This window comes from Vanellus vanellus (assembly GCF_965231255.1).
Source record: "Vanellus vanellus genome assembly, chromosome: 6".
NCBI classification, from domain to species: domain Eukaryota; kingdom Metazoa; phylum Chordata; class Aves; order Charadriiformes; family Charadriidae; genus Vanellus; species Vanellus vanellus.
In genome coordinates, this window is record NC_138911.1 from 57,920,506 (window position 1) to 57,947,795 (window position 27,290).

General features: G+C 55.4%; 1 protein-coding gene across 1 annotated transcript in view; it reads left to right on the forward strand.

Annotated features, from left to right (window-relative positions):
- Positions 1-25,790, forward strand: part of AHNAK2 (AHNAK nucleoprotein 2) — a 57,010-nt gene extending 31,220 nt beyond the window's left edge. Inside the window, exon 7 of the mRNA XM_082484772.1 lies at positions 776-25,790. Coding sequence (XP_082340898.1) covers positions 776-24,814 — 24,039 coding nt within the window. The 3' untranslated portion in view covers positions 24,815-25,790. The remainder of the gene's footprint in view (positions 1-775) is intronic.
- The last annotated feature ends 1,500 nt before the right edge of the window (positions 25,791-27,290 follow it).

The following is a 27,290-nucleotide window of genomic DNA, read 5'->3' on the forward strand; positions in this document are numbered from 1 at the left end:
CTGATTAATTTACAAAGTTTGGATAACACTGTAGTAATGTGCTGTATGGAAACAGACCAGAAAATACACACATGTCTTCTTAAGACTTAGGCATGTGTTTAAACTTACTAGCATGAATATTCGCAAGAAGGAAAAACTCCCAAACAACATTTGCAGCTTCACAAATACCCTGGGCAAGATTATACATTTTAGATAAAGCCACAATCTTGCGTTAAGGAGAAAAGCATTCTTCTCTAGCGAGCCAGATTTTTTGTTGTTGTTGTTAAGTGTCTACTAAAAGAACAGGCCCATATAAGCTCTATTCAATATTATTTTCCAAAATGTAATATGTCAGTAAATATTTTTCTCAAAAGCTCATCAATGAAATTTTCTCTTAAAATTATGTGTTTAATCACTGATGTCTCCATAGACATGATCTGCTCATAGGTCTCCATCACATTCAAAATTATTTTCCTCTTCATATACATATATATAAATATTACATATATCTATTTGTACAGACATATAGGTAGAGATACATATAGAAACCTGTGTTTACTGCAATGTTTTGCAGAGAACATAAATCTTCAGAAATCCACATATTACAGTCATAAAATCCATCTGGTTTATGTAATTTTGGCCTGAATAATATACACCATTTTTAGGATTTCTTTTATATTAGATGTAGATATTGTGAATAAAAAGCACATTTTTCTATATATTTTATATATTTTATTTTGTGTTGCAATTATATTTAGTTTACTTTTAATCTTCTGACTACTATTTGTTCTTTCAGGAAAAAGAACTCAGTGAGAGCATTCCTGAAGAAACACTGCATGTTTCAGGAAAAGACATTTCAGAAGAAGACAGAGAAACATTAATTGCAAACCAAAGGGTAGGAAGAAGCAAGAGACCTAAAAAAGATAGATTATCATGGCCGAAATTCCAGTCAATTAAAAATAAAAAGATACTGGGGCACAGAAGATCTCATAGTACATCCGATGCGTATGAGCCTGCTATACAGGATGTTTCCCCTACAAGCACAGACACAGAGTCTCAATTTCAACAGGAAATACATATCAAAGAAAAAAAAGGAAGCCAAAAGAAACTGAAGTTCCCTAGCATTGGATTCAAAATGCACAGATCCAAGCCAGAAACACAAGACAAGCAAAAAAAAGAAATAAAAACTACACTGTTATCTGAAAGAGAAAAAAGCCATAAAGAAGACATCAGCCTGGAAAACCCTGAAATACTAACTGTGGAATATACCACATCTCCTACTTATGAAATTAAAAACGGCGAGGCACACGAAACTGTAACAAAAGACATAAAAGATATGAAAAATGGCATTCCATCGCATACGAAAAAATGCCCTGAAGTTGAAATAAGCACTAAAAAAGAAAAAGAGAAGGAATCAACAACAAAATTTACTGCACTTGAAGTACCAGCTATAACAACGCAGATACCAAATCCCAGTTTAGAAACACCTGATCTGAAAGAAAGCCCAACTAAAGAAACACCACAAGCCTCATCAAAATCCCGAAAAAAGAAACAGAAAGGAACAGCAGATAAAGCAGAAGGAGAAAGTGGAATTAAAGTAGGCATGACAGGTCAGACAGCACAAAGCTCTATAAAAGTAAAAGGCCTAGAAATAGGCACTGCTAAAGCAGAGTTACACACAGCACCTGACACAGTGGAAAGAGGAGAAAAACAAGCAGAAGACGACACACAAATACTAACAATTGTGGATGTGAAACATCACATGCCTGATGCAGAGTCAGAAATATCTACTTGGAAAATACAAATGCCATCATTCAAAATGGCCAAACCTCCTAAAGCTGACTTGAAAATATCAAGTGAAGAAAGGATAGTTGAATCAGTAGATACTGTAAAAAAAATACAGACAGAAGATGGCATGCCCAGCAGTGATAAAAAGATGAATATTGGCATAAAGATAGAAGAAAAGGATATAGAGGGAAAAGAAAGCAAATTCAGGCTGCCTAAGCTTAAATTACCTACATTTACGTGGGCAAATACAAAGGAGGAAACAGAGCAAACTGAGAGTAAGGTAAGCGACAGACAGGGAGAAGTGGCACAGGAAGGAAAATCCCTGGAAGCAGGCACAATAAGAGAAATAAGAGTATCAGCAGAAGAAATGAAGATTCCAAGTACAGAAATGGAAATCGAGATCTCCAAAGAAAAAAAAAATGAAAAGGATATAAAACAACTGTTGGAAGGACAGATGCAGGATCTAAATAATCTAACTGTAAAAGCTTCTTCAAAAGAGAATAATTTAAAAGAAACAGAAAGAAAAATATTGATTACGAAAGCTGATACCGAAATAAAACCCAGTGAAGTCTGTGTATCATCAAAGAAAATAGAGGAAATCTCTGAAAAAGTGACGAATGCTGGTGAGGATGCCATGCTGGGCCTCAAAGCCGACGTCCCCGGGGCCGGAACTGAAGGGGCCGGCTGGAAGGTGGAGAAGCCCTCCCTCAAAATGCCCAAAGCTGACATCAAAGCTCCCAAGGTGGACATCAGCCTCCCGTCCGTCGACGTCACCCTTCCAAAGGCCAGCGTCGACCTGCAGGCCCCCGAGGCGTCCCTCGCCCTCGAAGGGGAAGCAAAAGCCCCAGAGAAGGAGGCCGCGAAGACCAAGGACGGCAAGTTCAAGATGCCCAAGTTCGGCATGCCTTCCTTCGGCTGGTCCAGCAGCAGAGAGGCCAAGGGCACCGTGGCCGCGGATGTGGACGTCAGCCTCAAGGAGCCCCAGGTGACGGTGCCCTCGGGAAGCGCCGAAGTCGACGTGACCCTGCCCGCGGCCGACATCCAAGCGCCCAGCGTGGAGGTGACCGTCGAGACGGCTGCCGGAGGAGACGGCGAGAAAGGTCGATTCAAGATGCCCGACGTCAAGATGCCCAGCGTCAAGCTGCCCAAAGTCAAAGCTCCCCACGTGCAGGTCAGCCTGCCAAAGGCGGAGGGCTCGCTGCCCAAAGCCCAGGCCGAAGTCCCGGAGGGCGAACTCAGCCTGCAGGGCCCCGACGCCGAAGGGGGCCTGGAGGCGGCTGCCGGCAAAGTGGAGGGTGCGGGCATGAAAATACACATGCCGAAAGTCAAGGTGCCCAGCGTGGTCTTCTCCAAGCCGACCGTCAAGGCTCCCAAACTGGACGCAGACGTCAGCCTGCACAAAGTCGACGCCAGCCTCCCGGAGGCAGACCTCAAGGCCAGCGCCGGCGCCGTCAGCGTCGCGGCCCCCGACATCAAGCTGCCCTCCGTCGAAGTCTCCCTCGAGCTGCAGGCGCCCGAGGTAGACCTCAAAGTGCCCTCTGGCGAAGGCTCGCTTGACGGAGCCGAGCTGGAAGCCGCGGGCCTGAAAGGGAAGTTCAAGATGCCCAAATTCGACAAGCCCAAATTTGCAGTGTCGCTCCCCAAGGCGGAAGGGCTCGAAGGCGAGGTCAGCCTGCCCACCGCCGAGGTCGGCCTCCCCTCCGCCACCGTGACGGCCGCAGGGGAGGGCCCCGCGCTGGGCCTCAAAGCCGACGTCCCCGGGGCCGGAACTGAAGGGGCCGGCTGGAAGGTGGAGAAGCCCTCCCTCAAAATGCCCAAAGCTGACATCAAAGCTCCCAAGGTGGACATCAGCCTCCCGTCCGTCGACGTCACCCTTCCAAAGGCCAGCGTCGACCTGCAGGCCCCCGAGGCGTCCCTCGCCCTCGAAGGGGAAGCAAAAGCCCCAGAGAAGGAGGCCGCGAAGACCAAGGACGGCAAGTTCAAGATGCCCAAGTTCGGCATGCCTTCCTTCGGCTGGTCCAGCAGCAGAGAGGCCAAGGGCACCGTGGCCGCGGATGTGGACGTCAGCCTCAAGGAGCCCCAGGTGACGGTGCCCTCGGGAAGCGCCGAAGTCGACGTGACCCTGCCCGCGGCCGACATCCAAGCGCCCAGCGTGGAGGTGACCGTCGAGACGGCTGCCGGAGGAGACGGCGAGAAAGGTCGATTCAAGATGCCCGACGTCAAGATGCCCAGCGTCAAGCTGCCCAAAGTCAAAGCTCCCCACGTGCAGGTCAGCCTGCCAAAGGCGGAGGGCTCGCTGCCCAAAGCCCAGGCCGAAGTCCCGGAGGGCGAACTCACCCTGCAGGGCCCCGACGCCGAAGGGGGCCTGGAGGCGGCTGCCGGCAAAGTGGAGGGTGCGGGCATGAAAATACACATGCCGAAAGTCAAGGTGCCCAGCGTGGTCTTCTCCAAGCCGACCGTCAAGGCTCCCAAACTGGACGCAGACGTCAGCCTGCACAAAGTCGACGCCAGCCTCCCGGAGGCAGACCTCAAGGCCAGCGCCGGCGCCGTCAGTGTCGCGGCCCCCGACATCAAGCTGCCCTCCGTCGAAGGCTCCCTCGAGCTGCAGGCGCCCGAGGTAGACCTCAAAGTGCCCTCTGGCGAAGGCTCGCTTGACGGAGCCGAGCTGGAAGCCGCGGGCCTGAAAGGGAAGTTCAAGATGCCCAAATTCGACAAGCCCAAATTTGCAGTGTCGCTCCCCAAGGCGGAAGGGCTCGAAGGCGAGGTCAGCCTGCCCACCGCCGAGGTCGGCCTCCCCTCCGCCACCGTGACGGCCGCAGGGGAGGGCCCCGCGCTGGGCCTCAAAGCCGACGTCCCCGGGGCCGGAACTGAAGGGGCCGGCTGGAAGGTGGAGAAGCCCTCCCTCAAAATGCCCAAAGCTGACATCAAAGCTCCCAAGGTGGACATCAGCCTCCCGTCCGTCGACGTCACCCTTCCAAAGGCCAGCGTCGACCTGCAGGCCCCCGAGGCGTCCCTCGCCCTCGAAGGGGAAGCAAAAGCCCCAGAGAAGGAGGCCGCGAAGACCAAGGACAGCAAGTTCAAGATGCCCAAGTTCGGCATGCCTTCCTTCGGCTGGTCCAGCAGCAGAGAGGCCAAGGGCACCGTGGCCGCGGATGTGGACGTCAGCCTCAAGGAGCCCCAGGTGACGGTGCCCTCGGGAAGCGCCGAAGTCGACGTGACCCTGCCCGCGGCCGACATCCAAGCGCCCAGCGTGGAGGTGACCGTCGAGACGGCTGCCGGAGGAGACGGCGAGAAAGGTCGATTCAAGATGCCCGACGTCAAGATGCCCAGCGTCAAGCTGCCCAAAGTCAAAGCTCCCCACGTGCAGGTCAGCCTGCCAAAGGCGGAGGGCTCGCTGCCCAAAGCCCAGGCCGAAGTCCCGGAGGGCGAACTCAGCCTGCAGGGCCCCGACGCCGAAGGGGGCCTGGAGGCGGCTGCCGGCAAAGTGGAGGGTGCGGGCATGAAAATACACATGCCGAAAGTCAAGGTGCCCAGCGTGGTCTTCTCCAAGCCGACCGTCAAGGCTCCCAAACTGGACGCAGACGTCAGCCTGCACAAAGTCGACGCCAGCCTCCCGGAGGCAGACCTCAAGGCCAGCGCCGGCGCCGTCAGCGTCGCGGCCCCCGACATCAAGCTGCCCTCCGTCGAAGGCTCCCTCGAGCTGCAGGCGCCCGAGGTAGACCTCAAAGTGCCCTCTGGCGAAGGCTCGCTTGACGGAGCCGAGCTGGAAGCCGCGGGCCTGAAAGGGAAGTTCAAGATGCCCAAATTCGACAAGCCCAAATTTGCAGTGTCGCTCCCCAAGGCGGAAGGGCTCGAAGGCGAGGTCAGCCTGCCCACCGCCGAGGTCGGCCTCCCCTCCGCCACCGTGACGGCCGCAGGGGAGGGCCCCGCGCTGGGCCTCAAAGCCGACGTCCCCGGGGCCGGAACTGAAGGGGCCGGCTGGAAGGTGGAGAAGCCCTCCCTCAAAATGCCCAAAGCTGACATCAAAGCTCCCAAGGTGGACATCAGCCTCCCGTCCGTCGACGTCACCCTTCCAAAGGCCAGCGTCGACCTGCAGGCCCCCGAGGCGTCCCTCGCCCTCGAAGGGGAAGCAAAAGCCCCAGAGAAGGAGGCCGCGAAGACCAAGGACGGCAAGTTCAAGATGCCCAAGTTCGGCATGCCTTCCTTCGGCTGGTCCAGCAGCAGAGAGGCCAAGGGCACCGTGGCCGCGGATGTGGACGTCAGCCTCAAGGAGCCCCAGGTGACGGTGCCCTCGGGAAGCGCCGAAGTCGACGTGACCCTGCCCGCGGCCGACATCCAAGCGCCCAGCGTGGAGGTGACCGTCGAGACGGCTGCCGGAGGAGACGGCGAGAAAGGTCGATTCAAGATGCCCGACGTCAAGATGCCCAGCGTCAAGCTGCCCAAAGTCAAAGCTCCCCACGTGCAGGTCAGCCTGCCAAAGGCGGAGGGCTCGCTGCCCAAAGCCCAGGCCGAAGTCCCGGAGGGCGAACTCAGCCTGCAGGGCCCCGACGCCGAAGGGGGCCTGGAGGCGGCTGCCGGCAAAGTGGAGGGTGCGGGCATGAAAATACACATGCCGAAAGTCAAGGTGCCCAGCGTGGTCTTCTCCAAGCCGACCGTCAAGGCTCCCAAACTGGACGCAGACGTCAGCCTGCACAAAGTCGACGCCAGCCTCCCGGAGGCAGACCTCAAGGCCAGCGCCAGCGCCGTCAGCGTCGCGGCCCCCGACATCAAGCTGCCCTCCGTCGAAGGCTCCCTCGAGCTGCAGGCGCCCGAGGTAGACCTCAAAGTGCCCTCTGGCGAAGGCTCGCTTGACGGAGCCGAGCTGGAAGCCGCGGGCCTGAAAGGGAAGTTCAAGATGCCCAAATTCGACAAGCCCAAATTTGCAGTGTCGCTCCCCAAGGCGGAAGGGCTCGAAGGCGAGGTCAGCCTGCCCACCGCCGAGGTCGGCCTCCCCTCCGCCACCGTGACGGCCGCAGGGGAGGGCCCCGCGCTGGGCCTCAAAGCCGACGTCCCCGGGGCCGGAACTGAAGGGGCCGGCTGGAAGGTGGAGAAGCCCTCCCTCAAAATGCCCAAAGCTGACATCAAAGCTCCCAAGGTGGACATCAGCCTCCCGTCCGTCGACGTCACCCTTCCAAAGGCCAGCGTCGACCTGCAGGCCCCCGAGGCGTCCCTCGCCCTCGAAGGGGAAGCAAAAGCCCCAGAGAAGGAGGCCGCGAAGACCAAGGACGGCAAGTTCAAGATGCCCAAGTTCGGCATGCCTTCCTTCGGCTGGTCCAGCAGCAGAGAGGCCAAGGGCACCGTGGCCGCGGATGTGGACGTCAGCCTCAAGGAGCCCCAGGTGACGGTGCCCTCGGGAAGCGCCGAAGTCGACGTGACCCTGCCCGCGGCCGACATCCAAGCGCCCAGCGTGGAGGTGACCGTCGAGACGGCTGCCGGAGGAGACGGCGAGAAAGGTCGATTCAAGATGCCCGACGTCAAGATGCCCAGCGTCAAGCTGCCCAAAGTCAAAGCTCCCCACGTGCAGGTCAGCCTGCCAAAGGCGGAGGGCTCGCTGCCCAAAGCCCAGGCCGAAGTCCCGGAGGGCGAACTCAGCCTGCAGGGCCCCGACGCCGAAGGGGGCCTGGAGGCGGCTGCCGGCAAAGTGGAGGGTGCGGGCATGAAAATACACATGCCGAAAGTCAAGGTGCCCAGCGTGGTCTTCTCCAAGCCGCCCGTCAAGGCTCCCAAACTGGACGCAGACGTCAGCCTGCACAAAGTCGACGCCAGCCTCCCGGAGGCAGACCTCAAGGCCAGCGCCGGCGCCGTCAGCGTCGCGGCCCCCGACATCAAGCTGCCCTCCGTCGAAGGCTCCCTCGAGCTGCAGGCGCCCGAGGTAGACCTCAAAGTGCCCTCTGGCGAAGGCTCGCTTGACGGAGCCGAGCTGGAAGCCGCGGGCCTGAAAGGGAAGTTCAAGATGCCCAAATTCGACAAGCCCAAATTTGCAGTGTCGCTCCCCAAGGCGGAAGGGCTCGAAGGTGAGGTCAGCCTGCCCACCGCCGAGGTCGGCCTCCCCTCCGCCACCGTGACGGCCGCAGGGGAGGGCCCCGCGCTGGGCCTCAAAGCCGACGTCCCCGGGGCCGGAACTGAAGGGGCCGGCTGGAAGGTGGAGAAGCCCTCCCTCAAAATGCCCAAAGCTGACATCAAAGCTCCCAAGGTGGACATCAGCCTCCCGTCCGTCGACGTCACCCTTCCAAAGGCCAGCGTCGACCTGCAGGCCCCCGAGGCGTCCCTCGCCCTCGAAGGGGAAGCAAAAGCCCCAGAGAAGGAGGCCGCGAAGACCAAGGACGGCAAGTTCAAGATGCCCAAGTTCGGCATGCCTTCCTTCGGCTGGTCCAGCAGCAGAGAGGCCAAGGGCACCGTGGCCGCGGATGTGGACGTCAGCCTCAAGGAGCCCCAGGTGACGGTGCCCTCGGGAAGCGCCGAAGTCGACGTGACCCTGCCCGCGGCCGACATCCAAGCGCCCAGCGTGGAGGTGACCGTCGAGACGGCTGCCGGAGGAGACGGCGAGAAAGGTCGATTCAAGATGCCCGACGTCAAGATGCCCAGCGTCAAGCTGCCCAAAGTCAAAGCTCCCCACGTGCAGGTCAGCCTGCCAAAGGCGGAGGGCTCGCTGCCCAAAGCCCAGGCCGAAGTCCCGGAGGGCGAACTCAGCCTGCAGGGCCCCGACGCCGAAGGGGGCCTGGAGGCGGCTGCCGGCAAAGTGGAGGGTGCGGGCATGAAAATACACATGCCGAAAGTCAAGGTGCCCAGCGTGGTCTTCTCCAAGCCGACCGTCAAGGCTCCCAAACTGGACGCAGACGTCAGCCTGCACAAAGTCGACGCCAGCCTCCCGGAGGCAGACCTCAAGGCCAGCGCCGGCGCCGTCAGCGTCGCGGCCCCCGACATCAAGCTGCCCTCCGTCGAAGGCTCCCTCGAGCTGCAGGCGCCCGAGGTAGACCTCAAAGTGCCCTCTGGCGAAGGCTCGCTTGACGGAGCCGAGCTGGAAGCCGCGGGCCTGAAAGGGAAGTTCAAGATGCCCAAATTCGACAAGCCCAAATTTGCAGTGTCGCTCCCCAAGGCGGAAGGGCTCGAAGGCGAGGTCAGCCTGCCCACCGCCGAGGTCGGCCTCCCCTCCGCCACCGTGACGGCCGCAGGGGAGGGCCCCGCGCTGGGCCTCAAAGCCGACGTCCCCGGGGCCGGAACTGAAGGGGCCGGCTGGAAGGTGGAGAAGCCCTCCCTCAAAATGCCCAAAGCTGACATCAAAGCTCCCAAGGTGGACATCAGCCTCCCGTCCGTCGACGTCACCCTTCCAAAGGCCAGCGTCGACCTGCAGGCCCCCGAGGCGTCCCTCGCCCTCGAAGGGGAAGCAAAAGCCCCAGAGAAGGAGGCCGCGAAGACCAAGGACGGCAAGTTCAAGATGCCCAAGTTCGGCATGCCTTCCTTCGGCTGGTCCAGCAGCAGAGAGGCCAAGGGCACCGTGGCCGCGGATGTGGACGTCAGCCTCAAGGAGCCCCAGGTGACGGTGCCCTCGGGAAGCGCCGAAGTCGACGTGACCCTGCCCGCGGCCGACATCCAAGCGCCCAGCGTGGAGGTGACCGTCGAGACGGCTGCCGGAGGAGACGGCGAGAAAGGTCGATTCAAGATGCCCGACGTCAAGATGCCCAGCGTCAAGCTGCCCAAAGTCAAAGCTCCCCACGTGCAGGTCAGCCTGCCAAAGGCGGAGGGCTCGCTGCCCAAAGCCCAGGCCGAAGTCCCGGAGGGCGAACTCAGCCTGCAGGGCCCCGACGCCGAAGGGGGCCTGGAGGCGGCTGCCGGCAAAGTGGAGGGTGCGGGCATGAAAATACACATGCCGAAAGTCAAGGTGCCCAGCGTGGTCTTCTCCAAGCCGACCGTCAAGGCTCCCAAACTGGACGCAGACGTCAGCCTGCACAAAGTCGACGCCAGCCTCCCGGAGGCAGACCTCAAGGCCAGCGCCGGCGCCGTCAGCGTCGCGGCCCCCGACATCAAGCTGCCCTCCGTCGAAGGCTCCCTCGAGCTGCAGGCGCCCGAGGTAGACCTCAAAGTGCCCTCTGGCGAAGGCTCACTTGACGGAGCCGAGCTGGAAGCCGCGGGCCTGAAAGGGAAGTTCAAGATGCCCAAATTCGACAAGCCCAAATTTGCAGTGTCGCTCCCCAAGGCGGAAGGGCTCGAAGGCGAGGTCAGCCTGCCCACCGCCGAGGTCGGCCTCCCCTCCGCCACCGTGACGGCCGCAGGGGAGGGCCCCGCGCTGGGCCTCAAAGCCGACGTCCCCGGGGCCGGAACTGAAGGGGCCGGCTGGAAGGTGGAGAAGCCCTCCCTCAAAATGCCCAAAGCTGACATCAAAGCTCCCAAGGTGGACATCAGCCTCCCGTCCGTCGACGTCACCCTTCCAAAGGCCAGCGTCGACCTGCAGGCCCCCGAGGCGTCCCTCGCCCTCGAAGGGGAAGCAAAAGCCCCAGAGAAGGAGGCCGCGAAGACCAAGGACGGCAAGTTCAAGATGCCCAAGTTCGGCATGCCTTCCTTCGGCTGGTCCAGCAGCAGAGAGGCCAAGGGCACCGTGGCCGCGGATGTGGACGTCAGCCTCAAGGAGCCCCAGGTGACGGTGCCCTCGGGAAGCGCCGAAGTCGACGTGACCCTGCCCGCGGCCGACATCCAAGCGCCCAGCGTGGAGGTGACCGTCGAGACGGCTGCCGGAGGAGACGGCGAGAAAGGTCGATTCAAGATGCCCGACGTCAAGATGCCCAGCGTCAAGCTGCCCAAAGTCAAAGCTCCCCACGTGCAGGTCAGCCTGCCAAAGGCGGAGGGCTCGCTGCCCAAAGCCCAGGCCGAAGTCCCGGAGGGCGAACTCAGCCTGCAGGGCCCCGACGCCGAAGGGGGCCTGGAGGCGGCTGCCGGCAAAGTGGAGGGTGCGGGCATGAAAATACACATGCCGAAAGTCAAGGTGCCCAGCGTGGTCTTCTCCAAGCCGACCGTCAAGGCTCCCAAACTGGACGCAGACGTCAGCCTGCACAAAGTCGACGCCAGCCTCCCGGAGGCAGACCTCAAGGCCAGCGCCGGCGCCGTCAGCGTCGCGGCCCCCGACATCAAGCTGCCCTCCGTCGAAGGCTCCCTCGAGCTGCAGGCGCCCGAGGTAGACCTCAAAGTGCCCTCTGGCGAAGGCTCGCTTGACGGAGCCGAGCTGGAAGCCGCGGGCCTGAAAGGGAAGTTCAAGATGCCCAAATTCGACAAGCCCAAATTTGCAGTGTCGCTCCCCAAGGCGGAAGGGCTCGAAGGTGAGGTCAGCCTGCCCACCGCTGAGGTCGGCCTCCCCTCCGCCACCGTGACGGCCGCAGGGGAGGGCCCCGCGCTGGGCCTCAAAGCCGACGTCCCCGGGGCCGGAACTGAAGGGGCCGGCTGGAAGGTGGAGAAGCCCTCCCTCAAAATGCCCAAAGCTGACATCAAAGCTCCCAAGGTGGACATCAGCCTCCCGTCCGTCGACGTCACCCTTCCAAAGGCCAGCGTCGACCTGCAGGCCCCCGAGGCGTCCCTCGCCCTCGAAGGGGAAGCAAAAGCCCCAGAGAAGGAGGCCGCGAAGACCAAGGACGGCAAGTTCAAGATGCCCAAGTTCGGCATGCCTTCCTTCGGCTGGTCCAGCAGCAGAGAGGCCAAGGGCACCGTGGCCGCGGATGTGGACGTCAGCCTCAAGGAGCCCCAGGTGACGGTGCCCTCGGGAAGCGCCGAAGTCGACGTGACCCTGCCCGCGGCCGACATCCAAGCGCCCAGCGTGGAGGTGACCGTCGAGACGGCTGCCGGAGGAGACGGCGAGAAAGGTCGATTCAAGATGCCCGACGTCAAGATGCCCAGCGTCAAGCTGCCCAAAGTCAAAGCTCCCCACGTGCAGGTCAGCCTGCCAAAGGCGGAGGGCTCGCTGCCCAAAGCCCAGGCCGAAGTCCCGGAGGGCGAACTCAGCCTGCAGGGCCCCGACGCCGAAGGGGGCCTGGAGGCGGCTGCCGGCAAAGTGGAGGGTGCGGGCATGAAAATACACATGCCGAAAGTCAAGGTGCCCAGCGTGGTCTTCTCCAAGCCGACCGTCAAGGCTCCCAAACTGGACGCAGACGTCAGCCTGCACAAAGTCGACGCCAGCCTCCCGGAGGCAGACCTCAAGGCCAGCGCCGGCGCCGTCAGCGTCGCGGCCCCCGACATCAAGCTGCCCTCCGTCGAAGGCTCCCTCGAGCTGCAGGCGCCCGAGGTAGACCTCAAAGTGCCCTCTGGCGAAGGCTCGCTTGACGGAGCCGAGCTGGAAGCCGCGGGCCTGAAAGGGAAGTTCAAGATGCCCAAATTCGACAAGCCCAAATTTGCAGTGTCGCTCCCCAAGGCGGAAGGGCTCGAAGGCGAGGTCAGCCTGCCCACCGCCGAGGTCGGCCTCCCCTCCGCCACCGTGACGGCCGCAGGGGAGGGCCCCGCGCTGGGCCTCAAAGCCGACGTCCCCGGGGCCGGAACTGAAGGGGCCGGCTGGAAGGTGGAGAAGCCCTCCCTCAAAATGCCCAAAGCTGACATCAAAGCTCCCAAGGTGGACATCAGCCTCCCGTCCGTCGACGTCACCCTTCCAAAGGCCAGCGTCGACCTGCAGGCCCCCGAGGCGTCCCTCGCCCTCGAAGGGGAAGCAAAAGCCCCAGAGAAGGAGGCCGCGAAGACCAAGGACGGCAAGTTCAAGATGCCCAAGTTCGGCATGCCTTCCTTCGGCTGGTCCAGCAGCAGAGAGGCCAAGGGCACCGTGGCCGCGGATGTGGACGTCAGCCTCAAGGAGCCCCAGGTGACGGTGCCCTCGGGAAGCGCCGAAGTCGACGTGACCCTGCCCGCGGCCGACATCCAAGCGCCCAGCGTGGAGGTGACCGTCGAGACGGCTGCCGGAGGAGACGGCGAGAAAGGTCGATTCAAGATGCCCGACGTCAAGATGCCCAGCGTCAAGCTGCCCAAAGTCAAAGCTCCCCACGTGCAGGTCAGCCTGCCAAAGGCGGAGGGCTCGCTGCCCAAAGCCCAGGCCGAAGTCCCGGAGGGCGAACTCACCCTGCAGGGCCCCGACGCCGAAGGGGGCCTGGAGGCGGCTGCCGGCAAAGTGGAGGGTGCGGGCATGAAAATACACATGCCGAAAGTCAAGGTGCCCAGCGTGGTCTTCTCCAAGCCGACCGTCAAGGCTCCCAAACTGGACGCAGACGTCAGCCTGCACAAAGTCGACGCCAGCCTCCCGGAGGCAGACCTCAAGGCCAGCGCCGGCGCCATCAGCGTCGCGGCCCCCGACATCAAGCTGCCCTCCGTCGAAGGCTCCCTCGAGCTGCAGGCGCCCGAGGTAGACCTCAAAGTGCCCTCTGGCGAAGGCTCGCTTGACGGAGCCGAGCTGGAAGCCGCGGGCCTGAAAGGGAAGTTCAAGATGCCCAAATTCGACAAGCCCAAATTTGCAGTGTCGCTCCCCAAGGCGGAAGGGCTCGAAGGTGAGGTCAGCCTGCCCACCGCCGAGGTCGGCCTCCCCTCCGCCACCGTGACGGCCGCAGGGGAGGGCCCCGCGCTGGGCCTCAAAGCCGACGTCCCCGGGGCCGGAACTGAAGGGGCCGGCTGGAAGGTGGAGAAGCCCTCCCTCAAAATGCCCAAAGCTGACATCAAAGCTCCCAAGGTGGACATCAGCCTCCCGTCCGTCGACGTCACCCTTCCAAAGGCCAGCGTCGACCTGCAGGCCCCCGAGGCGTCCCTCGCCCTCGAAGGGGAAGCAAAAGCCCCAGAGAAGGAGGCCGCGAAGACCAAGGACGGCAAGTTCAAGATGCCCAAGTTCGGCATGCCTTCCTTCGGCTGGTCCAGCAGCAGAGAGGCCAAGGGCACCGTGGCCGCGGATGTGGACGTCAGCCTCAAGGAGCCCCAGGTGACGGTGCCCTCGGGAAGCGCCGAAGTCGACGTGACCCTGCCCGCGGCCGACATCCAAGCGCCCAGCGTGGAGGTGACCGTCGAGACGGCTGCCGGAGGAGACGGCGAGAAAGGTCGATTCAAGATGCCCGACGTCAAGATGCCCAGCGTCAAGCTGCCCAAAGTCAAAGCTCCCCACGTGCAGGTCAGCCTGCCAAAGGCGGAGGGCTCGCTGCCCAAAGCCCAGGCCGAAGTCCCGGAGGGCGAACTCAGCCTGCAGGGCCCCGACGCCGAAGGGGGCCTGGAGGCGGCTGCCGGCAAAGTGGAGGGTGCGGGCATGAAAATACACATGCCGAAAGTCAAGGTGCCCAGCGTGGTCTTCTCCAAGCCGACCGTCAAGGCTCCCAAACTGGACGCAGACGTCAGCCTGCACAAAGTCGACGCCAGCCTCCCGGAGGCAGACCTCAAGGCCAGCGCCGGCGCCGTCAGCGTCGCGGCCCCCGACATCAAGCTGCCCTCCGTCGAAGGCTCCCTCGAGCTGCAGGCGCCCGAGGTAGACCTCAAAGTGCCCTCTGGCGAAGGCTCGCTTGACGGAGCCGAGCTGGAAGCCGCGGGCCTGAAAGGGAAGTTCAAGATGCCCAAATTCGACAAGCCCAAATTTGCAGTGTCGCTCCCCAAGGCGGAAGGGCTCGAAGGCGAGGTCAGCCTGCCCACCGCCGAGGTCGGCCTCCCCTCCGCCACCGTGACGGCCGCAGGGGAGGGCCCCGCGCTGGGCCTCAAAGCCGACGTCCCCGGGGCCGGAACTGAAGGGGCCGGCTGGAAGGTGGAGAAGCCCTCCCTCAAAATGCCCAAAGCTGACATCAAAGCTCCCAAGGTGGACATCAGCCTCCCGTCCGTCGACGTCACCCTTCCAAAGGCCAGCGTCGACCTGCAGGCCCCCGAGGCGTCCCTCGCCCTCGAAGGGGAAGCAAAAGCCCCAGAGAAGGAGGCCGCGAAGACCAAGGACGGCAAGTTCAAGATGCCCAAGTTCGGCATGCCTTCCTTCGGCTGGTCCAGCAGCAGAGAGGCCAAGGGCACCGTGGCCGCGGATGTGGACGTCAGCCTCAAGGAGCCCCAGGTGACGGTGCCCTCGGGAAGCGCCGAAGTCGACGTGACCCTGCCCGCGGCCGACATCCAAGCGCCCAGCGTGGAGGTGACCGTCGAGACGGCTGCCGGAGGAGACGGCGAGAAAGGTCGATTCAAGATGCCCGACGTCAAGATGCCCAGCGTCAAGCTGCCCAAAGTCAAAGCTCCCCACGTGCAGGTCAGCCTGCCAAAGGCGGAGGGCTCGCTGCCCAAAGCCCAGGCCGAAGTCCCGGAGGGCGAACTCAGCCTGCAGGGCCCCGACGCCGAAGGGGGCCTGGAGGCGGCTGCCGGCAAAGTGGAGGGTGCGGGCATGAAAATACACATGCCGAAAGTCAAGGTGCCCAGCGTGGTCTTCTCCAAGCCGACCGTCAAGGCTCCCAAACTGGACGCAGACGTCAGCCTGCACAAAGTCGACGCCAGCCTCCCGGAGGCAGACCTCAAGGCCAGCGCCGGCGCCATCAGCGTCGCGGCCCCCGACATCAAGCTGCCCTCCGTCGAAGGCTCCCTCGAGCTGCAGGCGCCCGAGGTAGACCTCAAAGTGCCCTCTGGCGAAGGCTCGCTTGACGGAGCCGAGCTGGAAGCCGCGGGCCTGAAAGGGAAGTTCAAGATGCCCAAATTCGACAAGCCCAAATTTGCAGTGTCGCTCCCCAAGGCGGAAGGGCTCGAAGGTGAGGTCAGCCTGCCCACCGCCGAGGTCGGCCTCCCCTCCGCCACCGTGACGGCCGCAGGGGAGGGCCCCGCGCTGGGCCTCAAAGCCGACGTCCCCGGGGCCGGAACTGAAGGGGCCGGCTGGAAGGTGGAGAAGCCCTCCCTCAAAATGCCCAAAGCTGACATCAAAGCTCCCAAGGTGGACATCAGCCTCCCGTCCGTCGACGTCACCCTTCCAAAGGCCAGCGTCGACCTGCAGGCCCCCGAGGCGTCCCTCGCCCTCGAAGGGGAAGCAAAAGCCCCAGAGAAGGAGGCCGCGAAGACCAAGGACGGCAAGTTCAAGATGCCCAAGTTCGGCATGCCTTCCTTCGGCTGGTCCAGCAGCAGAGAGGCCAAGGGCACCGTGGCCGCGGATGTGGACGTCAGCCTCAAGGAGCCCCAGGTGACGGTGCCCTCGGGAAGCGCCGAAGTCGACGTGACCCTGCCCGCGGCCGACATCCAAGCGCCCAGCGTGGAGGTGACCGTCGAGACGGCTGCCGGAGGAGACGGCGAGAAAGGTCGATTCAAGATGCCCGACGTCAAGATGCCCAGCGTCAAGCTGCCCAAAGTCAAAGCTCCCCACGTGCAGGTCAGCCTGCCAAAGGCGGAGGGCTCGCTGCCCAAAGCCCAGGCCGAAGTCCCGGAGGGCGAACTCAGCCTGCAGGGCCCCGACGCCGAAGGGGGCCTGGAGGCGGCTGCCGGCAAAGTGGAGGGTGCGGGCATGAAAATACACATGCCGAAAGTCAAGGTGCCCAGCGTGGTCTTCTCCAAGCCGACCGTCAAGGCTCCCAAACTGGACGCAGACGTCAGCCTGCACAAAGTCGACGCCAGCCTCCCGGAGGCAGACCTCAAGGCCAGCGCCGGCGCCGTCAGCGTCGCGGCCCCCGACATCAAGCTGCCCTCCGTCGAAGGCTCCCTCGAGCTGCAGGCGCCCGAGGTAGACCTCAAAGTGCCCTCTGGCGAAGGCTCGCTTGACGGAGCCGAGCTGGAAGCCGCGGGCCTGAAAGGGAAGTTCAAGATGCCCAAATTCGACAAGCCCAAATTTGCAGTGTCGCTCCCCAAGGCGGAAGGGCTCGAAGGCGAGGTCAGCCTGCCCACCGCCGAGGTCGGCCTCCCCTCCGCCACCGTGACGGCCGCAGGGGAGGGCCCCGCGCTGGGCCTCAAAGCCGACGTCCCCGGGGCCGGAACTGAAGGGGCCGGCTGGAAGGTGGAGAAGCCCTCCCTCAAAATGCCCAAAGCTGACATCAAAGCTCCCAAGGTGGACATCAGCCTCCCGTCCGTCGACGTCACCCTTCCAAAGGCCAGCGTCGACCTGCAGGCCCCCGAGGCGTCCCTCGCCCTCGAAGGGGAAGCAAAAGCCCCAGAGAAGGAGGCCGCGAAGACCAAGGACGGCAAGTTCAAGATGCCCAAGTTCGGCATGCCTTCCTTCGGCTGGTCCAGCAGCAGAGAGGCCAAGGGCACCGTGGCCGCGGATGTGGACGTCAGCCTCAAGGAGCCCCAGGTGACGGTGCCCTCGGGAAGCGCCGAAGTCGACGTGACCCTGCCCGCGGCCGACATCCAAGCGCCCAGCGTGGAGGTGACCGTCGAGACGGCTGCCGGAGGAGACGGCGAGAAAGGTCGATTCAAGATGCCCGACGTCAAGATGCCCAGCGTCAAGCTGCCCAAAGTCAAAGCTCCCCACGTGCAGGTCAGCCTGCCAAAGGCGGAGGGCTCGCTGCCCAAAGCCCAGGCCGAAGTCCCGGAGGGCGAACTCAGCCTGCAGGGCCCCGACGCCGAAGGGGGCCTGGAGGCGGCTGCCGGCAAAGTGGAGGGTGCGGGCATGAAAATACACATGCCGAAAGTCAAGGTGCCCAGCGTGGTCTTCTCCAAGCCGACCGTCAAGGCTCCCAAACTGGACGCAGACGTCAGCCTGCACAAAGTCGACGCCAGCCTCCCGGAGGCAGACCTCAAGGCCAGCGCCGGCGCCGTCAGCGTCGCGGCCCCCGACATCAAGCTGCCCTCCGTCGAAGGCTCCCTCGAGCTGCAGGCGCCCGAGGTAGACCTCAAAGTGCCCTCTGGCGAAGGCTCGCTTGACGGAGCCGAGCTGGAAGCCGCGGGCCTGAAAGGGAAGTTCAAGATGCCCAAATTCGACAAGCCCAAATTTGCAGTGTCGCTCCCCAAGGCGGAAGGGCTCGAAGGCGAGGTCAGCCTGCCCACCGCCGAGGTCGGCCTCCCCTCCGCCACCGTGACGGCCGCAGGGGAGGGCCCCGCGCTGGGCCTCAAAGCCGACGTCCCCGGGGCCGGAACTGAAGGGGCCGGCTGGAAGGTGGAGAAGCCCTCCCTCAAAATGCCCAAAGCTGACATCAAAGCTCCCAAGGTGGACATCAGCCTCCCGTCCGTCGACGTCACCCTTCCAAAGGCCAGCGTCGACCTGCAGGCCCCCGAGGCGTCCCTCGCCCTCGAAGGGGAAGCAAAAGCCCCAGAGAAGGAGGCCGCGAAGACCAAGGACGGCAAGTTCAAGATGCCCAAGTTCGGCATGCCTTCCTTCGGCTGGTCCAGCAGCAGAGAGGCCAAGGGCACCGTGGCCGCGGATGTGGACGTCAGCCTCAAGGAGCCCCAGGTGACGGTGCCCTCGGGAAGCGCCGAAGTCGACGTGACCCTGCCCGCGGCCGACATCCAAGCGCCCAGCGTGGAGGTGACCGTCGAGACGGCTGCCGGAGGAGACGGCGAGAAAGGTCGATTCAAGATGCCCGACGTCAAGATGCCCAGCGTCAAGCTGCCCAAAGTCAAAGCTCCCCACGTGCAGGTCAGCCTGCCAAAGGCGGAGGGCTCGCTGCCCAAAGCCCAGGCCGAAGTCCCGGAGGGCGAACTCAGCCTGCAGGGCCCCGACGCCGAAGGGGGCCTGGAGGCGGCTGCCGGCAAAGTGGAGGGTGCGGGCATGAAAATACACATGCCGAAAGTCAAGGTGCCCAGCGTGGTCTTCTCCAAGCCGACCGTCAAGGCTCCCAAACTGGACGCAGACGTCAGCCTGCACAAAGTCGACGCCAGCCTCCCGGAGGCAGACCTCAAGGCCAGCGCCGGCGCCGTCAGCGTCGCGGCCCCCGACATCAAGCTGCCCTCCGTCGAAGGCTCCCTCGAGCTGCAGGCGCCCGAGGTAGACCTCAAAGTGCCCTCTGGCGAAGGCTCGCTTGACGGAGCCGAGCTGGAAGCCGCGGGCCTGAAAGGGAAGTTCAAGATGCCCAAATTCGACAAGCCCAAATTTGCAGTGTCGCTCCCCAAGGCGGAAGGGCTCGAAGGCGAGGTCAGCCTGCCCACCGCCGAGGTCGGCCTCCCCTCCGCCACCGTGACGGCCGCAGGGGAGGGCCCCGCGCTGGGCCTCAAAGCCGACGTCCCCGGGGCCGGAACTGAAGGGGCCGGCTGGAAGGTGGAGAAGCCCTCCCTCAAAATGCCCAAAGCTGACATCAAAGCTCCCAAGGTGGACATCAGCCTCCCGTCCGTCGACGTCACCCTTCCAAAGGCCAGCGTCGACCTGCAGGCCCCCGAGGCGTCCCTCGCCCTCGAAGGGGAAGCAAAAGCCCCAGAGAAGGAGGCCGCGAAGACCAAGGACGGCAAGTTCAAGATGCCCAAGTTCGGCATGCCTTCCTTCGGCTGGTCCAGCAGCAGAGAGGCCAAGGGCACCGTGGCCGCGGATGTGGACGTCAGCCTCAAGGAGCCCCAGGTGACGGTGCCCTCGGGAAGCGCCGAAGTCGACGTGACCCTGCCCGCAGCCGACATCCCCCCGCCTGTTTTTGAAGTTATTGTAGATGACTCCTCTGGGAAAGAGGGTCAAATGGGTAAAGCTAAAAGTTCTCTATTTAGAATGCCTAAGGTTTCCCTGTCTAAGAGTTCGAAACCTCAGGCACATAATAAGTCAGCAGTTGAATTTTCTGTGTCAGAAACTCTTTGCTATTCAGTTACAGAGGAAACTCCTGCTGTTCTTTCCAGCAGTGTCGGATCTCAAGATCTTGCTGACATTAAGGGAGATAGTGGCTCTAGAAATGCTAAATTTAGGATCCCTAGCTTTGGTTTCTCTAAAGTTGATATTGGTTCTTCTAAAATTGATCAGGATTCTCCTTTACCAAAAGGGGATATTACACTTACTAAATATCAAATGAATCTGTCAGAATCTGAATCAAAAATATTTCTTACTGATGAGAATATTTCAGATACAGATTTTGAAATCTTGAATGAAGATATTTCTTTGGAGCAAGAAAGTCTGAAACCAGCAGGGAAAACACCAGCTGCTGACTTATCTGTTGGTGACACAGAGTTTATAGTTAAAATTCCTAAATTCCGAAAACCAAAATTTGGTATTTCTTGGTCTAAGGAAAAACCATCAGGAAGTGACATTGTTTCCAAAGCGGAATCTGAAATTTCCAAGGGGAGGATAACATCTGATATGGCTGATACTGATATTGAAAAACCCACTAAGATCCGTGATGTTGAATTAGGTGTAAAGATGCACAAGCCTTCACCTGAAGTTATTCATCAGTTGGATGTCAGTCTCCCATCAATGGAAGTTACCATGCCAAAATTAGAAGTGGAAATCCATGGCCCAGATTTAGATTGCAAGGTAGAACAGGAAGTAGTTTCAGGAGAGAAGGACACTGAGGAGAAAGAAAACAAATTTAAGACATCAAAATTCAAACTGCCTTCATTTAGTTGGTCACCAAAGAAAGAAGCTATTGCTCCTTCTGAAGCTCAGGGACATCTGGAAGAACACCCTTTTTCTCCCTTATCTGGAGGCACAGAATCTGAATTAACGTTTCCTACCTCTGAGAGTCATGCGGAATTTGATACATCAACAGAAAAAGATGGTGAAAAGGGCAGAAACAAGAAGTCCCAATTTATCATGCCAAAGATATCATTCCCTAAAATGAAGGGTCAGAAAGTCCAGGTCTCTCTGCCCATACTAGAAACTGATGTTTGTGGTCCCAAACTAGAAAAAGAAGGTGTTTCAATACAGAAATCTGAGAAAGGGAGTAGTGGGGAAGGTGCAGAAATGGGCAGAATAGTGCCAAAAGTTACAGTCCCAACTTTGGAATTTTCCAAACCAGAAGTCAAAGCTCCTAAAATAGAGATGGACATTAGCATGCCTACAGGTGAAGTCATAATTCCTACATGTGAAGAAGATGACCTGACATTGACAGCTGCTGCTGATGCCAGCCTCTCCACCTCAGATACTAAGATGATAACTGAAGGCTCCTTTGAGGTGAAGAGTCCTGATATAAGTGTTGAAAGAACATCAAGTGAAATTGCTGTGGGTGATGTAGAAATAAAAATTGAAGGTCCTGAAGGGAAAACAAAAATGTCTAAATTCCAAATGCCAAAGTTTGGAATTACACATTCTAAAGGGAAAGGGTCAGAAAAGGAGGTCAGCCAATCCAAACCAGAAATCAAGGTTCCCCAACTAAAAGCAACTGTAGAAATATCTGACATTGCTGTCGAAGCACCAAATTTGGAGGTAGAATGCAGTACAGGAATAGAAACTTATAGCCCTAAAGTCAAAATGACCAAAGCTGACCATAAGGAATCAGAGGCTGATGCTCACCTCCCATCAGCTGACATTTCTGTTCCAAAACCAGACAGTGATATTCAGGATTCAGATGCAACACTAAAAATCAAAGGGGAAATAAAGCAAGATGGAGATGGAGAAGAGAAAGAAGGACATTTCAAAATGCCAAAATTCAAACTGCCATCCTTCAGTTGGTCCCCAAAGAAGGAAGCAAGTGTGAAAGCAGATTCTGGAGCAGATTTGGAAGATCGTAAACTTGCTGTAACATCAGGCAGAATAGACACAGAAGTGAGAGGACCTGCAACTGATGATCAAGGTACTGGGCCAGCCCTTGATCTGGAAATATCTGCAGAAAAAGTTGAACAAAAAAGTCCAATTAAAAAGCCTCAATTTGTCATGCCTAAAATTTCACTCTCCAAGATCAAGGTTTCCAAATCTCAGACACATTCACCGAAAGTTGAAGTTGATGCTTCTATTCCTAAAACAGAAAGACGAGGTGACGGTTCAATAGAGATACCTAATATAGAAAGAAGTCGTTCAGAAAGGACAGAAGAAGGGGCCCAAATAAGCGTAAAACTGGCTGATGTTAATATCCCCCCTCTGGAGTTTTCCAAAATGGAAACTGGAGCCTTGCAAACTGACATAGGAGTCAGCTCAGCAAAGATTGATGCTGCTCTGCCTCCCTTAGAGGGGAGTTTTCAACAGGTTGTTCTAAAATCAAGTTCTACCGATGAGGATACTGTTCAAAAACCAGGTATTAAGTTCCCCAAAGGAGAAGCTTCAACTGAACTGAGGAGCCCTGAAATAGTAACAGAAAGGTTGTCCATTGGGGATGGAAGAAAGATGAAGTCAGAAGGTCCTGAAGGGAAGATTAAAATGCCCAAATTCCAGAAGCCAAAGTTTGGAATCTCCTTAACAAAAGAGAAAGGCCCAGAGACAGAGATCAGCTCTCCAAAACCAGAAACTGAGTTACCCCAGCTAAAAATGACAAAAGAAATTGCTGACATTGCTGCAGGAGTTCCAGCATCAGAACTTACATCTGATACGTCAGATCCTGAAGTAGGTGTTTATGCTTGTAAGATGAAAACACCTCAGGTTCTAACAGCTGGCATCGAAGCTCCAAAGGTAGACATAAGTCACCAGTCAGTGTCTAAAACAACGACAGGAGCACTTGAGAGCCTTGAAGAGAAAGAAATCAAATTAAAAGAACATGAAATAAAAGCTGAAGAAGTTCAGACTGAAGAACATCAGGGATGGTTTAAAATGCCAAAATTCAGAATACCTGCATTTGGCAGGACATCCTTAAAGGAAAAAAAAGGTGATGCTGGTATTGAAAGTATGGAAAAAACTCAGGCAAGCATTCCCTCTGACAGAGTACAAACTGAAACAAGTATTTCTGAAAATACCTTCCCATTACCACCCGCAGTCGCTGAAATTACTATTGGAAAAGAAGGGATTCCAAAATTAGGAGATTCTGTGAAGAGCTCGGATGTTAGCTTGCCAAAGGTGGAAGGAGATAGTACATTATCCACAGAAAGAACAGATAGCAGAGTGAATATTCCAAAAACTGAAACTTATGCAGATATAGTTAAGCGCGGTGCTGAAGGACAAAAAATGCATACTTCCGAATTCACAGTGTATTCAGCAGAATTGTCTAAAACATACCTAAGTGCTTCAGAAACTGACAAAGACAACAGTTTAACAAATAAGTTTCCTACATGTGCTCTGACTGTTCAAGGGCACACAGTCAAATCACAGGATATAGCAGTCCCAAAGGTAGAAAGTTCCACTAAGTTAGAGACTGTAGAATTAGGATGCAAACCATCATCAGCTGAAATTACTCTGGATGCAACACAGAAGAAAATAGACGTTAGTCTTCCAAAGGAAGAGTTAGATATTCAAAACCAAGAGGCAGTAATTAAAAAAGGAGAGATAAAGGGTGAGATGAAAATTGTAGAAAAAGACAGTGAAGGAAGCCAATTAAAAATGCCTACGTGTGAATGGCCTACAACAAAGGGATCAGAAGATGGTACTTATGTTACAGCTAAGCTGGAAGATCTAAAGGTTACAGGAGTGAAAATGGATGTTAAAATTGCTAGAGTAGATCCTGAAATGAAATTTCAAGTGAAAAGTGTTGAAAAGGATGAGTCTGCAGGGGTGGAAGTGCAAGTAGAAGATAGAGCAGAAACAAGTAAAATTAAAACATACAAGTTTAAGATTCCAAAGTTCGGATTGTTGCATTCAGAAGTGAAGAGTTTTGAAGATTATAGCAATTTGCCAAAGTCAGAAGCTGATTCAGTATCTAAAGCTGAATTAGGCACAGCAGAAACACAGTTTCAAAAATCAGAAGCATACATCGGCCTGGAAAGTTCAGCTCTAGATCATATGGAAGCATCTACCAGAATAACAATGGAAACAGTGGACAAATCACAATGTGGCCCAGAAGTAAATATAAAAATTCCCAAACTAAAAATACCGAGATTCACTTTCAAAGCTCTCCCAACTGAAGCTGATGTTTTAGTGTCAAAAGTGCTAACAGATCCAAAGGGATCTAGCACTGACATTGAAGTAGTGCAACTGCAAGCAAGTCCTGCTCTCCCTGAAAAAACACCAGAGGCTCTAGAGGGTAGTATTCAAAAAGCAAAAGGCAAAATTCTAACACTGACTGAACCTGACATTAAAACAGCTCAGATGACTACTACCGTAGAGTCCTCCCTTTCAAATGCAGGGCAAGACCTTCATTGGTCGTATGTCGAGGGCCAAGAAGTGAGTGAGAAAGTAGAACCTGAACACGTTGCTATTGAAAGGTGTGAGATTTACAGTACTGAAATACTGAAAGAATCAGAGATTCTCTCATCAGAAGTCAAAACTGCTACTTTGGGATTCTCATTGCTCAAGGTGAAGTTGCCTGAATCACATAGCAACTTAGAAGCGCTAGTCCAGCAGCCGTCTCCAACAGATGTATCAGTGAGCAAGCCTAAATGTGCTGATGAAGGCTTTGAAGTAGCAGCACAGAGGACTGGCAGTGCTGAGCTTAAACTACCTGAAAAACCACACAGTGAGACTGAAGAATCTAGTGGAGAAGTAAGTTTGCCAAAGGTAAAAACATTTGCTGTTGAAGTAAAGCCTTCCAGTAAACCTGAAGAGAGTCATCCTGATAAGGCACCAGAGGGAATAACTGCAGGTCTTCTCTCTAAAGATGAGGATGTAGCTGAAGCACTAGGAGATGAAGAAAAAGATATAACCAATGAAAAGGAAAAGACTGATAATAAAAGGTCTCCTGGAAGATTCAAATTTTGGCTTCCAACTATTGGTTTTTCATCTTCTGGCGATGAAACAAGCGCAGGTCCAAAACCAGAAGAAAAAAAATCAGTTCCAGATGTGAAACCTGCTGACACATCAGATAACGATTCTTCTAAGCAAACTGAAAAAACTGGATGGTTTAGATTTCCCAAGCTTGGTTTCACATCTCCTTCCAAAAAGGCTAAGACAGTTGACAAAGAAGAGGCAGGTCATAAAGAGGGAAGAATCTCAGATGAAGATAGCCCATCAGATAAACCTGATGTATTTTTTGATGCGCAAGAAACCTTATCACCTAAAGAAACAACAGAGGATGAAAAAGTTGAAATTGATGAGGCCTCATCTAATGTTCCAGTTTCTCGAACTATTGTGACATCTTCAGCAAGAACTGAACTAATCTTGTTGGAGGAAGAAAAAGATAGTCAATCTAATATTCCTGGAGATACAACCAAATGAAGATTGTCTTTTCTCAACCTTCAATGAAAACAAAATAATCTACACGTACAGAAAAAACATTTTCTTAATTTTCTAGTCACTGAAAATTAAACACAACCCAAAGCTGAAATTTATAAAAATAGTTGAACACAATTTACCACATTTAAATTTTCAAGTACAGGGATGTGCTGTACTGTACACTTATAAAAATACTGATTTCTTCAAGTCTGCCTCAAAGGCAACAATTTCTACAGGTACAGAGGAGACCATAGTTTTAGCAAAGTCTGAAAAGATACCTGAACCATGAAAGTAAATTATTGAAAGGCTCAATGATAACAAAAAGACTTGTTAAACAGGCTTCTCAAAACCACACCATTTATGTTTAGATTCTAGATTATTTCCAGAATGGAGTATAAACTAGTACTATGAGAACTACACTTACCTGTTTAGATTTTGGACCTTTCTGACCTACTTTTGCTTATTTTCTTATTAAAATATTTTTCTTTATTTCAGCTAAGGTGATATGTATATTCCACAAACATTTTACAACGCAAAATAAAAGCGAAATACTAGTGTAGAGAGACTAACGCTTTACCCCTTCCTCTCTTCTCATTTTTTTATTATTCTGGTGGGTCATATTTAGCCTTAAAAGAATTTTTAAAAGCCCCACAGAATAAATTCAAGACCAAAAAACATATAACTAATTCACATTTTTAAGATACCACAATAAAACATGCTGATAAAGAATAAATATGATAAAAAAATTTTATTGTATATATTTACTGGATAGTTAAATGCACAGAATGATCTGCCACACTGGTGGGATTGCTTCGGAGATTTTCTGGGAAAGGAGATGTATATAATTATTAACTTCTTTGTTTATATTAATGCTTCTCTCAAGTGCACAATGGAAACCAGAGTGCATATGTGACAGCCTTCATGTGTATCATTAAAACATTGTCTGTATTCTTCATTCACAATAAACTCACCATATGAATAATAACTGGAGTAGTGTGAGTTAGATAATGCTGTTAGCATTTTTTGATTCGGAAAATCCCAGCTTAACTTTGCAAAAGGTTTGAATATACCACACTATCTTCTGAAGTGGCTGCTTAATGACAGCACCGTTTCTAAATACGGCGGTAATGGTTACGAACTAATCTGAGAAATTTCACTCATTTCAAGCCTGAGTTTTATAGAATTCCATGTGCAGATAAGCTTCGTTATCGGTGTTTTCTCATCCTGTATTTTCTTTCTCCATATTCTGCTTAGTACAGGGGAGGCAGACACAGCAAAACATTTAAAAATTGGGTTGTAAAGGAAATGTACTTGGTTGTCTAACCATCTGTAGCTTGAGATGTTCTTCATTTCTATATCTTTGTGGTGGGCTTAAATATTCTAAGGAGAACTGCTGGCAGTTATTCTGAAAAGAACTCTAATGATCTCTGAAGAGACTGTTTGCATAAGCGTTAGACGTATATCATTTATTTGGATCACGCAGCATTTCCCTGAAGTTTCCCTAAGTATAAAAGTCATTGTTCAATAGACCCCAAATTACCACATCAGACAGCAATGGCATATACCAGGACTGAGGAAAACTTTGCGATCAAGACAGAAAAATGAAGTCCAGAAAAAGGTAATGTAATAAAGGACATCCCATTCTGACAGCAGCTCACATCTGCCTGCAAACCAGCCTTCACATAAAGTCTTTCTCAGGTACTGTCCATTTACTGAGGCCCACAAATAGGAATCCACCTAGGCAGCGCTGAGAACGTAGGAGTCTGCTGCAAAGGTGACAGAATCAAGTCAATCAAAACTGAGCTCTGAGAGAGCAACGACCGCAGAGCAATAATCACTATGATGCTTTTAAAAGATGAATGAAACAGTTAAGGGAAGAGCAATAGCGAAAAGAAGCAGCAATCAAATCTTCCTCCAAAAAGGCTACTGTCAGTCTTAGGAAAGGTGAAGGTTAGTGAAAAAGCCACAAGGCTAGCAAGGTATTACCCAGGGTTCGACCGCAGGAATAGCTAAGGACAGGGCTCAAAAGGGCGCAAGGAGCACAGACACAAACCTGCAGAACGCAGATATTTTGTCAACAGGCTCCCGTGGTTCTGACCCCACCTGCATACTTAGGCTGAGGTGCTCACTTTGTTCTTTTAACTGTGGTAAGTTTCCTTGATTACTGCTACTTATTTCTTAACATCTGAAAACGTAACAGCTAAACATTTACGGGCAGTCTCCAGCCAAACCAACCTACAACTGTGATTTGACATGTGAAAGAAGGTACAAATGCATTAAAAAGAAAGGCATTTATTTTTAATAAAAACCTCAGTAATATCTTGCATTGTTAAGACATGAATACATCTCTATTGCTCAGTTATTTTGTTATATTTGAAGCAGGACCTCTCATATATTCCAAAGGCAAGACAGCCAAATTAATAATAGCTATGAAGAACAATGGAATGGAATGGAATGGAATGGAATGGAATAGTTCAGT